This window comes from Canis aureus, chromosome 9 (assembly GCF_053574225.1).
Source record: "Canis aureus isolate CA01 chromosome 9, VMU_Caureus_v.1.0, whole genome shotgun sequence".
NCBI classification, from domain to species: domain Eukaryota; kingdom Metazoa; phylum Chordata; class Mammalia; order Carnivora; family Canidae; genus Canis; species Canis aureus.
In genome coordinates, this window is record NC_135619.1 from 66,059,737 (window position 1) to 66,073,116 (window position 13,380).

At 37.8% G+C, this 13,380-nt stretch overlaps 1 protein-coding gene across 12 annotated transcripts in view; it reads left to right on the forward strand.

Moving 5' to 3' along the window:
• The window catches only part of UNC79 (unc-79 subunit of NALCN channel complex), a 238,665-nt gene that overhangs the window by 112,407 nt on the left and 112,878 nt on the right, over positions 1-13,380 (forward strand). For 11 of the 12 annotated variants that reach the window (XM_077910403.1, XM_077910396.1, XM_077910402.1 and 8 more), the window contains exons 15-19: positions 2,761-2,951; positions 3,536-3,659; positions 5,851-5,991; positions 8,111-8,332; positions 10,386-10,613. In XM_077910403.1, the coding sequence (XP_077766529.1) occupies positions 2,761-2,951; positions 3,536-3,659; positions 5,851-5,991; positions 8,111-8,332; positions 10,386-10,613 (906 nt within the window). The remainder of the gene's footprint in view (positions 1-2,760; positions 2,952-3,535; positions 3,660-5,850; positions 5,992-8,110; positions 8,333-10,385; positions 10,614-13,380) is intronic. The other variant, XM_077910401.1, reaches the window with a different exon arrangement.

Below are 13,380 nucleotides of genomic sequence, written 5' to 3' on the forward strand. Positions count from 1 at the left end.
TTCACTTTACTCTTTTTTATTCCGGAAAGCCTCACACAACCTCCAAACAATGACGTTAGGGCAGAATTCTCTTTTTGTCCTTACCAAAAACACATCATAACATTCCTTGAATACTTTTCATACAGAGTTATTTTCTCCACTCTTGTTATATCTAATAGTTTCATTTATATATATTGATTATACTTTTCAACACTTAGTAACCCTACTTTTCAGAGAAAACCAGGAGGTAGACAGATTGTGAGTTGCCAGTCACCTACCAGCATTTTGTAGCATATTGGCAAATTTTATGAATAAACTACCTATAACTTCTAGAGCTATGCTTCATATAATTTCATATAATTTCTCAGTATAATTTCTCAGTATGGCAAAAAGAACATATTTACTAACAGATTGAAATATCTTTAGTCTCTCTCTTGAAATAAGAATCCAAAAGTAGATGAACTTATATTTAATAATTAATGTTTCAGTGTCACTGGTCCTAGAAGGTTTGGGGGTTGAATTTGTCTATTAGGTTTTGATTGGAACAAATAATAAATTCTCCAGGTAACTTGGAGCTTTTATGAGCAGGCATTTCAAGGCAGGAGGGGTGTGGGAGGTGAGCAGCATTGTGTGTGCAGTGTCTGAAGTGTTGGGCAGGTCCAGGTGGAGGCCTGAGTGGAGACAAGGGCTCAGAGGAGTGGGCCTGAGGAAGAGGCCTGAGATGGTTACTGGTTGCTACTGAAGTGTTTCTTTAGTGCAGGAAGCCTCTTTTCCAATGTACTGATTTTTTATAGTATCTGCAGGTATCTTGAGATGATAGGGGAGGTTTTGGGATTGGTAAGAAGCATGGGTGGGCTTTGGTATACTTCTAGAACCACAATTATGTTTTCACAAAGATCCAATTAGTAAGGCAAGGACAGTTAGTTTTAATTCTCCAAAGCATGAGATGACAGTCTTGATAATAACATTAATTAGGGAGCTGGCCTGTCTGCTCAACTGCATTTGTTTGAATTCTTTATATCAATGAGAGAAGATTTCCAGCTAAGGGGGAAAACAGAAGATTCCTATGTTCTAAGGCGTATAGATTTAGAGTAGTGGACCTTTGTAGTGTTTTTATAAATTATTTGACAAAGGCTTGATGTTTTCATTCCCTCTGAGTACATCATCCACTTTAGCCCAATTAAATTTTGGAGGGAAGGCTTCTATAATAGCTCCTATCAGGTTCTGAAATGGGCCTCCAACTGGGTCATTCAGAGGAGGAGGTGGCAGAGGGGAGTTCACCGTGGGGGCAGATTTTAATTTTTGTTTTAAATCTGATTTCCCTTCTAGAATTCTGCTGCGGGAGTCTTTTAGGCTGGCTATGATCTTTTTTGTGTCTTATCAAATTGTCTTGTCAATTTGAACCCCGCATGTTGGTAATGGAACATTTGTTTAGGGGGAGAACTTTCTAAAAATCCTTTTAAATGTTAACAACTTTTCCAAATCAAAGAATCCATTGTCTGGCTATTGATAGTGTAGGAGCACCAAGGATATACTTGTTCCAAAATACGACTCAAAACCAGTAGGCCTTTATGTGGCTCAACCATAAATTACATGGTCATCAATAATTATAAGGAACCTCAGCAAGGATACTTAGCACCCTGTCAATATTATCAGTGCTCTTCTGAGTCTATGGAACTAATGACAACAGTGACAATCCCAGAAATGTAGTTACTTCCTGAAAATATCCAGCCAGTCATCTTTTTTTTTTTTAAGATTTTATTTATTTATTCACCAGAGAGAGAGAGAGAGAGAGAGAGAAAGATGCAGAGACACAGGCAGAGGGAGAAGCAGGCTCCATGTTGGAAGCCCAATGTGGGACCTGATCCAGGATCTCCAGGATCACACCCTGGGTTGAAGGCGGCGCTAAACCGCTGAGCCACCCGGGCTGCCCTCCAGCCAGTCATCTAGGATTTTGGACAATATGATACCAAGTAGATATTTGAGCTTTAAATGGAATTGATTTAATTGTTTTGAATACCCTAGAATTCTAGGTGTAATAATTAAACATTTAAAATTGGACTTATTTAAAATAAGGTAGTTTCCCACAAATTTTGTGTTACATGGTAAAGATTCAGGACAAGTTGAGCCTTTGTTACTTTGATATGTTTAATAAAAATATAAGTTCTTCATCTAAAATTGGAATTATAAACAGAACCCAAATTTGTGATTCAATTTTTTCTGCACTAGAAAGTTAATATACTACCTTAATTAATAAAAATTTGTCTTTTTTGTTCATAAATTTGACCTCCTTAGAGCATTTTTAAGGAAAAAATTGTGGTACAATGTGCAGCATAGGGAAACAGTGCTCTCTGCCACTGTATTTTTCCTAATGAAAAATATTCAATGCAAAGTGTACAGTAGTAGAAATCTATATTCCTCTGAAACACAGGTATAACTGAATATATTTGTAAGGGGTTTGTCAAGCTTTAGAAATAATAATTCTCCAATAGTATGCTTATCCTGTTAGGAATAAATCTTTAGAATTTTAATTCATGTGTGATCTGGAAAGGCTGCAGTAGAATAGTTCAAATTCAGTATATTTGTAATTATGGTCTCTTTTTTGTAACTAATGGATCCTGGTGGTTTACAGGCTCTTACAAATCTTACTCTGCAGCTACTTGGCCCAGGATTCAGGTGTAATGGATTGTAGGCTTTCTTTGTACCCATTTCCTTTAGGAAGTCCTTAGAGTGTAATCTTAACTGGTGCATTTTGCTCTTTTCCCCTGTGGCTGTGGAAAGGTTGGTGGATACTGGGATAAATCCTGCAGCACAGTGACTCAGTTGAAGGAAGGTCTCAACCGAATCCTCTGCCTGATACCCTACAATGTGATCACTCAATCTGTGTGGGAGTGTATTATGCCCGAGTGGCTGGAAGCCATCAGAACAGAAGTCCCAGATAACCAGTTAAAAGAATTCAGGGAAGTATTAAGGTGGGTAAGTAGTTTAATGAAGTCACCGTAATTATAATGATGTCTGACATTTGTATGTTTGTTAAGCATGTAATGTGTGCCAGGCGCTGTTAAGCATTTTATATAATCTTGTTTACTTTTTAACAACCCTGTAGAGAAATTTGAAGGTGCAAAATGAAGTAGTTGCTATAAATTGTGCTAAGATGACTTGTAATTGTTCAAAAAAGGTTTTGTTCTTGTGGAATAATACATACACCATGTTATTTGCTTATTTTCAAATATAATTATGATTTGGATAAAGTGGGGAACGTGCAAAGGGAAAATGTTCTTAGATGCTGGGGAGCAACTCTAATTCCTTAGAAATGTAGTTCCTTCTGTTGAGCCTAGAATGAGTATGAAAGCTAATGTTATTAACAACAGCATGAAGTCTTCATATCTATTCTAATGATATAAACTATTATAGTAAAATGAAACATGATGATAACATTCAGAACACAGACCAGTTGAAAATGTTTGGCTCCCCCAAATAAGATATAGTTAAAAATGCAACAGTAGACTCTGATACATGCCCATTGGTCATTTACTTCTGTTGCTCTGCTTTCTAGCAAAATGTTTGACATTGAGCTCTGTCCTCTACCTTTTTCATTGGAAGAAATGTTTGGCTTTATTAGTTGTCGGTTCACAGGATACCCTTCCTCTGTGCAGGAGCAAGCTTTACTGTGGCTTCATGTAAGTAAATGACACTTTTAATCATTTGGGGCAATAGTTCTTAGCCTGGGAACTTGAGATCCCTGGGGAGAGGAGCGGGAAGTTATTGCAAAGAGTCCATAAATTCCATGTTTGCTGAGGACTGTCTATAGGCTAATAATTCATTGCACAGATGAATAACCATATTTCAAATATATGTGCCTATAGTTATGTTTAATAAAACACAGATTTATGCAGTGCTATTTCTGAATTCGTAATAGCTTTGATCCTTATGTATTTTTCCATGAAAAGATTCTAAAAGTATAGTAGCTATCTTGTCGGATTCTGATAAATCTTTTCATATTAAATAGGTCCTTTACATGGAAAGGTTGAGAGCTATTGATATAGGGAGTAGCTCCTGCTGTTCCCTCAGCCTGGAATAAATACCTTTCTCTCTGGTCTGCATTTGTAATCCAGTTTATTCTTTTTTTTTTTTTTTTTAAGGTTTTTTTTTTTCAAGGTTTTATTTATTTATTCATGAGAGATACACAGAGAGGGGCAGAGACACAGGTAGAGGGAAAAACAGGCTCCTCGCAGGGAGCCCGATGTGGGACTCGATCCCGAGACCAGGATCACACCCTGAGCCAAAGGCAGACTCTCAACTGCTGAGCCACCCAGGTGTCCCTCCAGTTTATTCTTAAAGCCCAACTCAAAAATTATCTCATCTATGAAATTTATTATTGCTTCACACCCCCATTTTCCCTTCAGAATTCATTATTCCTTCCCCCCAGTATTCATACAAGCTCTTTGTGCAGATGTTATTCTGTCAATATTTAGTTCATTTTTGTCTCTTCTGATTACAAATGCCTGGAGTGCAGGGACCAGGCAGGCCTTTTTCATGTTTGAATTCATGCCTTCCTTCATCTTTTCCTCTCAGCATCTGACACATGCCTTGTATTTATTTAGTGAATGTACCTAAACATTTATTAAATTGAGTCGAATGCCTGACGAAAAGTTTGGTCAGTTTCAAAAAAGGAGGATAGAGTCAATGTTTAGATGAACTGTGAGCATCGTTACATTGCTAAAGCACAGAGGGATGTGATACCAAAAGCTTTTCAAATTGTGAAGATGCCTTTCTGGGTTCTAAACTGAGAAACAGTTTTTTTTTTTTTCTTTTCCAACTGACAAAGAGTAAAGGGGCGGTTTTTAAAATAGTTATCTTTTGGATACTTTGCATACCTGGGTAGAACTCAGTAAGACAATTTCTCATTTTAGAAAAGCCAGTCCTTCTACAGATGGCTAGGTGTTGTTACTCAGTTACACACCCTTTAGGCTGAGTTATGTAGGGGTGAGCAGACAGGGCTGTAAACCTCTGTCCTCACCATGGCTAGAACAATGACAGCTACATGTTTTATGGACAGGACTTTCCCATAGTGCTGGTTTGAAGACAGGGTGCTGCAGTTGAACGAGGTTTTAAACCACTGGTCTAACTATTTGGGGAATAGAGCAAACAGTATAGTGATAGGAATTGATTCATTTAATGTGGAGACATTTATAGAGTTCCTCTGTGGAGGCACCGTAATTGGCAGTGGGATGAAAATGGGATAAGAAATAGTCCTTTCTTCATACTTCCTTTTTTCAAGGAGCTCACAGTGGGAGAGATAGTATCAAACAATCAACTATAATGAAAAGCGACAATTGCTCTACTAAATGTATTTACAGAGTTCTAAGGAAGCAGAGAAGAGAGATGGATTAATTCTGTCTGAAGGAAGGCGCATCTATTTCTAAAAATTCATTACAGATAGAGAGTAACTTGATTTTGGCAGGATACCTGAACTTGTATCAGCAAAATCAGCCAGGGCAGTCAGATCAGAGGGGGGGATGGACTAAAAGAGGATTGCATGCAGGTTACACTATTCCAAAAGGAAGGTGTTGAACTAAGGCACTATTCTATGGAACGGAGGAGATACTTAGAAGTTTTAGTAGGAATCACATGGTGATTTATGGGATGTGGAGAGCGGGAAAGATGGTAGGTTCAATAATTACTTTATCTTTTAGTATGAAAAATTGAGGGTGGCTGATAGAATATACATAAGGTTAAGCATCCTTATGTTTAATCATATACTTTGGGGAAAATGTTAAATGCAGGGTTGGTGGGGTTTTTTTGGTTTTGTTTGTTTTGAGTTTTAAAGTTTGTATTTTGAGGGGGGGATATATGCCTTTTTTTCCCCAGGTGTTATCGGAGTTAGACATCATGGTTCCACTTCAACTATTGATAAGTATGTTTTCTGATGGAGTTAATTCTGTTAAAGAACTGGCAAATCAAAGAAAATCAAGAGTCAGTGAACTGGCAGGGAACCTTGCAGCTCGAAGGGTAATTATTGCTACAACTGTTTTTGTCTTGTTAAGATTTTGTCAATTCTACCAGTTCTAAAAGTAATACCATAGTAAACTTCTCTGAAAATACATTTTCATCCCATCTCACTCTGTTAATATTTTAAACACATTAAATCATAGAAAACATTGATCTAAGATATGTTTTGTATACTATGTGGTCAATAAATTATTGAATTTTTTCTCCTGCACATAACTATTAGCTATCTCTTACCCTTGATGAAAGCAAAAAGAATAGCTTTGAGATATTATTTGGTCTTCTGGTGAATAAGAATTCTTTGCCAGCTGCTAGGCAGATGAGTGCTTCACTTTGGGGATCAGAAGTTAGGATGTTTTGAGATGTGATCATTTGATGGTGACTGTAAGTGATGTTTCACTATGGACTAAGTGAGCCCATATTTTGGGACCTATTTGTGCCTTGTGAATGAAAAAAGTCAACATAGTCTAGTCCAAAGTGTAGAAAAACTATTGGGAATTTTTGATAATTTTTCTGTGGAGCACCTGATAGAACTTCTGTTGATGTGCTGACATTCCCAGATCAGGATCAGTTCTGGAAAGGTTCAAAGGTTCAATCAAGTGATTGTAGGCAGGAACTATTCTCAACTTTCCCTTGTCAGGTTCTCCAAACCATTTTTCCTACTGTCATTCCTACTTGATATCTAGGAATTAGGAAATACATACATCAGAATCATGGGCTCATGGTTTGCATCCATTGCTTTCTTTTGATTTTAATCATTCTTTCCTCATCTGCCTCATAGGAACCAGCTGGGAAACATTTATATTTTGTTTCTTTCTTCTGTAATCTTTAATGTTCTATGACTTAGTTGGTGCCTTATACTGTGCAATGTATTCACAATGAACAGTATCACAGAATTGTGTGAGCCAGTTGGAGAAGTCATTATCCTCATATTACAAATACATAATCTGAGGTTCAATGGGCTGAAGTGATTTGCCATAGGTAACACTGTCAATATCCAGGTATTCTGATTCTTGATGGGGTACTTTTTTTTTTTTTTTTTTTTTAACTTCAGTACGGTGCACAGGCACTTGCTGGTAGTTAGAGAGATCTTTAAGAGAGAAACATCTGATTTCAGAGTGATATACAGTACAGGTATGTCAGTCTGCATCTTGCTACAGAATTTATCCCAGATAGTTCAAATGAGGAGACTTTCATAGAGACTCAGCCTGTAGAGTTTTGGGGAAGGCAGTAAGGGTTGTTGAGGCACATAACTGCCAGTAACAGCTCAGCAGGAAGCCATTATACCCCCAGGGCTGAAAGAACAAGGAAAAGAGTTCTAGCCCATTGAGAACTGAAATTTTAAGGAAGGGCTGACTGGAAGAGAGATGGAGAGACTGCTAAAGATGTAACCTCAAATCAGGCGAGGAGTGGGACATATACTTCTGCCTCTCTCTCCTTCAGCTGTAGAGTTTCTGCTGGTACCTCCCATTGACTGAATCTACTTAGAAGCCAGTCAGCAAGAAGGCTGGGGGACACTCTGTTCTTGGCATCCTTGAGCATAGGGCAAGGCAGAGGTGGGCAGTGAGGGTCTTGGGTTAGGTAAATGGACAATGACCAGTACAACAGGTTTGACATATATTATTTTTCCACGGTAGTTAATAATTTAATATCCAGATGCCATTCTTCTTTAACCAGTCACATTAAACTGAGATTTTGTGCTTATCATTCCTAAAGCTGATCTTGTAATAGTTTATTTTTGTAAGGTCTTATTTTTCAGACTATAGTTTTAGGTAGATGCAGATGATTTAGTTTAATTGGAAATGTGGATGGTGTGAACAATATAATGGCAAAGACAGCTACTTTAATTCTTCAGGGTGCTGATGTTTCACTCACCTGACAGTCACAAAGTTCGGATGGTTTTATTTCCTTTTTTTTTAGACATGTGCCCTGGCATCAGTGATTTTGTTTCTTATTTTTATATTTTGAGAAGATCCATACTATTTGGAGGTATTAATGCTATTGACTAAGGAAGGAAATCAGTGTGACAGCTGGGAGTACCTTCCATGAGTCCCCAGATATTTTATCTAGCCATTTTGGCTTCTGTGAGTTCACTTATGGGTATTGATGTTCTTTCTTCTAGGTGAGTGTTGCCTCTGATCCTGGCCGACGAGTTCAGCACAATATGCTGAGTCCATTTCATAGTCCTTTCCAGAGTCCATTTCGGAGTCCTATGCGTAGTCCATTTCGTAGCCCTTTCAAGAATTTTGGACACCCAGGCGGAAGGACTATTGACTTTGATTGTGAAGATGATGAAATGAATCTAAATTGTTTCATCCTCATGTTTGATCTTCTCCTGAAGCAGGTAGCTGAAGCATGAGCTTCCTTTAGTTCAGAGGTGAAGAGTAAGGGAATGTGTTGGACATCTTCATACTTACTGAAATGATGCAACATCACTCAAGACATTTTGTAAACTCCTTTCAGGATTCCCTAAAGAGTCTGAAAAATACTCTATGAATATCTGCAATGATGTTCACATATGAGAATGGATATGAGTTTTAGAAACATTCTAGCATCATTAGAATTGGTTCTGTTAAACAAATTTGGTGAACTGAGTAATGCTGTTGTTGGGAAGAGCAAGATACAACTCTATAGTTGTAGGCTGATTTAAATATATTCCATAAATTGATTTTTGAAGGTAATTGAAGAAGAGAAGTATAAAAGTCTTTGATTAGGAGAACATTTCATCTTAACTTTTTATTCCAAAATAATTAAGACTTATCAATTGCAATAATAGTTGCAATTAGAAAAGTTGCAATAATAGTACAAAGAATTCCTAAATATTCCTCCCTCAGATTGTCCAGATATTGACAGTTATCATATTTCTTTCTCCCCCTCTCTCAATCTGTATATGTATGTATGAGTTATAGAATTTTTAAAATAAATATTTAAGGATAAGTTGCAAATATGGTGCCCTTTTGTCCTTAAACACTTCAGAATGTATTTCCTAAAAAATAAGGACATTCTCTTATATAATCAAGTACAAAATCAAGAAATCAATAAAAATCAAGAAATTAATATTGTTATAATACTATTATCTGACTCACAGAAGTTAATCATTTTAAAAATTGACATAATAATTATATTTTTATAGTAAAGGAAAAAAATGTTTTTGATCTAGAACACAGTCTAGTCTCACTCATTGCAAATATTTGTCCTGTCTCATTTCTCTTCTTCAATCCAGAGCAGGTCTTAAGTCTTTGTTCATCTTTTATGTTTTTGACATTTTTGAAGAGTACAGTCCAGTTATTTTGTAGAACATCTCTCAATTTGAGTTTGTCTGATGTTACGAATTTATTTGGGTTGAGCATTTTTTGGCAGTAATGCCACTAGTATGATGTTATATCGTTTTCAGTACATCATATCAAGAGGCACATGACATGATAATGTTGCCTTTCTGGTGATGATAACTTGGTTAAGGTGATTTTCTACCAGATTTCTGTACTCCAGAGTCACTATTTCCCCCTTTGTAATTAATAAGTAACTTGCAGGCTGAGATTTCCTGTTTCTCATTAGACTTTCACCTACTAGTTTTAGCATCCAGGGCTGATTCCTACCTGGATCAGTTGTTATGATGATGGTAACCAAATGATAATTTTCTAATTTCATTATCTTTTATATTAACTGGCACTCTACTGAAGAAACAGTTTCCCTTCTCTCCCACTTCTATATTTGCTCATCTTCTTATACCTGCATGTACTCATGAATTCTTATTTTATTCAGTGAGTTAAAGTCTGTTACTATGATTATTTTTATTTTGATGCTCATATGGTCCCATATTTGACCAGTGGGAATCCTTTCAGGTCAGTCAGCTCCTGTGTTCTTTTGACATATTCCTCATCATTCTTTGAACACTTCCTTAATTTTTGGCATGACAAGATGTTCCAGGCTCATTTTCTATTTTCCTAGCCCCAACCTTGAAATCAGCCATTTCTCCAAGGAGCCCTGGTTCCTCTTAGTGGATAATGGATAACGGTATTTAGAAACTAAGATCTGGACGCTAGGTGAAGAGTAGCATTTTTAAAATGTGTAAAATTTCACAGAGTGATAAGTTTAAAAAACAACTCTCTTTTAAATGTTCTGCGTGATTTTAAAAATAATTCCCATTGCTTGTCTTGTGTTTATATTCTTTTTAAAAGAATCTGTGGAAAGCAATAGATATTCATAGTCTATAATCCTTATCTTTAAATAACTTAATATTTTTGTCAGTTAGTAAAAATTATCCTCAATTAGTATGCCAATGGTATATTGGACAAAGGACCAAATTCCTTCTTCTTTCTTCTTTTCTTTTCTCTTTGTTTCTTTCTTTTCTTTTCTTTTTTTTTTTTTTTTTTTGCCTTCATTTTGATGTCTTTCAGATGGAGTTGCAAGATGATGGGATCACGATGGGTTTAGAGCACAGCTTATCAAAGGACATTATTTCCATTATAAACAATGTCTTCCAAGCCCCCTGGGGGGGCTCCCACACCTGCCAGAAGGAAGAAAAAGCAATTGAGTGTAACTTATGTCAGTCTAGTATTCTCTGCTATCAGCTTGCTTGTGAACTCCTGGAGAGACTGGCTCCTAAAGAAGAAAGCCGGCTGGTGGTAAGAAGTCAAAGAAATGAGGTGTCCCATGTCTGATAGTGATAATGACTATAGCAGCTGGTGTAATGGGGTCTTCCTCCAATATCATCTTATGCTCCATGCTGGGTCATATGTGAGACTGTTAAAAAGAAAGTTTTCCTATTTCTTCCACCAACTAATGCTCCTGGAAAGGGATATGAGCTGGAGCTACATTATACAGAATTCTTGAGTCTTGAGTTACGGTTGTGGTGCATCCAGTCATATAATTTTCATAAATACAAAGCATTACTGGTAATCTTGAAATAACTTTTATTATAAAGTTCAGTAACAATGAATATTACAAAGTATACATATCAAATACTAAGTAGATTGGATACAGATATCAAGAATTCCTAGGTAATACTGGTCTGTAAAACCCATGGACTTTATCAACAACCAATAAAGACTTCATTTCATTTTCTGCTTTCCTAGAAAGTGGTTTCAATAGAGAACAACTAATAATATGCCACACATTAGCTACTCCATACTTTATCCTCTGTTTAGCCAGTTTTCATTTAAGACACATATACATATCACCAAAATACTCTCACACCATTAAAAGTAGGTGAATCTGAATTATTTGGTCATGTGTTTACTATCTTCTCTATTTCTTCCTTTCCCTTAATATTTAATATAAATAGAAAGTGACTTCTTTTTTTATTTTTTTAAAGATTTTATTTGAGAGAGAGAGAGAGAGGGAGAGAGAGCGAGTAAGCATGAGCCAGGGAGGAAGGGCAGAGGAAGAGGGAGAAGTAGACTCCCTGCTAAGTGTAGAGCACTATGCAAGACTCCATTCCATGACCTGGAGATCATGACCTGAGCTGACATTAGCTGCTTAACTGACTAAACCACCTGGCACCTCAAAAGTAGAAAGTGACTTCTTAAAAACTTTTTTTGAGGTATAACATACATGCAGTAAAGTGTTTCTTCAGTTTTTGAATACCTTTCTGCCTACTAAACTTGTTTGTCCTGTGTGTTGCAAAATAACATCCCTGTACTATGGTCTTTCAGCATTGTCGTTGGGTACTTAAGTAAAAAACATAGTCCTACATGATATAAAAACAAATCAAAATCAAGAAACTTAGTCTAATCACGGAGACATTTAATTAAATGAAAAACCATTAGAGTAAAGAGCAAGCTGGGAGAGTTCTGAATAAGGGAGCTATGGGGGCAGAGGAGGGAGAGCAGATTCAGCTTTGAGGTGTGATAGGGAGGAGAGAGCTCCTGGGCTCATATTGGGAGGAGTTTCATTAATGAAATGAAGACACTAGGGGAGAGGCACTTTTGAGACCCAGAAAACCCTGTTTAAGTGATACAGAGGAAAGCAGGAGATGACATACATATTCAGGAAACTGCAAGCACTTCAGTGTTCCTAGACAGCAGGATGGGAACATAGTGAAGGCTGAGTCAAGCAGGACAGACGCAGTCTTATTTTCACATTCATTAAGGGCTCAGTCTGCTAGACTCAGAAGTTTGGGTTTTGTCTTGGTGAATGAGGGAATCCTGAAGAATTTAATTGAGGTGGTGATATAATTTGATGAATTTGAGCAAAGAGGGTTTGGGGGATTTGGACCCTGGGGACAGGCATCTAGTTAGGTTAATGTGGTCTGAAAAAGGGAGGAAAAGAAGTCTGAAATAAAGCAATGGTGGTGAGGATAAGAGAAGGGGCAGACCGGGTGGATTTTTAGGAAAGACAATCAGCAGCCCTTGGTGTTTAGCTGGTGTTGAGGTATGGAAAAGTTGAGGGCAAACCTATGTTTTCTGGCTTGGGAGCTGATGACCTTGCCATTTATAGAAGATTATTACAGTAGTAAAAGTGATTTTGGGCCAGGAGCGGGTATGATGCAGGCACAGTCAGACATAGCAGGTTGAGATGCCTTTTAGATATTCAGGTGGGGTCTTCATGCCCTGTCAGGTATGTGGATCTGGTTTTTAGAAGGAAGGTTAGAAGTAGGTAAAAGTTTGGAGCTGCCAGCATATTGTGTTGGGATGTGTGGAATGAAGAAAGAGCCATACCTAGCACCTAGGAAGTATCAGCTCTTGAGAGGGCAAACAGGGAAAGCGAAGACTAGAAATAAATTGAGAAGAGGCCAGACACAGGAAAAACCGAAGGAGAGCAAGCCCTCCAAAACCAAGGTAGGAGGCAATTTAGAAAAGGTAGAAATAGCTGATCACATCAGGGGAAGAGAGGAACCCCGGGGTTCCTGAGATGGGGGAATCCTCTGTGCCCTTGGGGATTGGGAGTAACCCTGGGTTCCGGTGGGATGTGGTTTAAGAGCAGAATCAGCTTTTGATGTGGCTGCGTCCAGTACAGACTTATGTTTCAGGGAGAGAATGAGAGAGTGAAGAGGTTGGAGGCAGATGCCCTGACCCGTGCCCTGTCTCCAGCAGGCTTTCTGTTTTGTGTTCATTTTCTCAGCACTATCTGGGAAACAGGGAAGAGTAAGTATAAGTATAGAAAAACTGAGCCATCCAAACAACCTCCCACCTGCATGATGCTTTGGACACTTGTCATGTGCTGAAAATAACACATTTGGAGGTGAAGCTGAAGGATTCTGTTCTCTCTCAAAGGTTTATGGGAGAGATGTTCATCAATAGAAGGCGGCTGTGCCTTAGAACACATGGTCTCCACTGTGCGGGTCAGCCCCCTTCACCCTTTAGTTCTCTTCCTGGGACAAGCAGGGGGACAAGAGGGTGAGGATGTGGCGGAGGGGACAGCAGGAGTCTTAAGTTCACCAGTCCCTGCGAC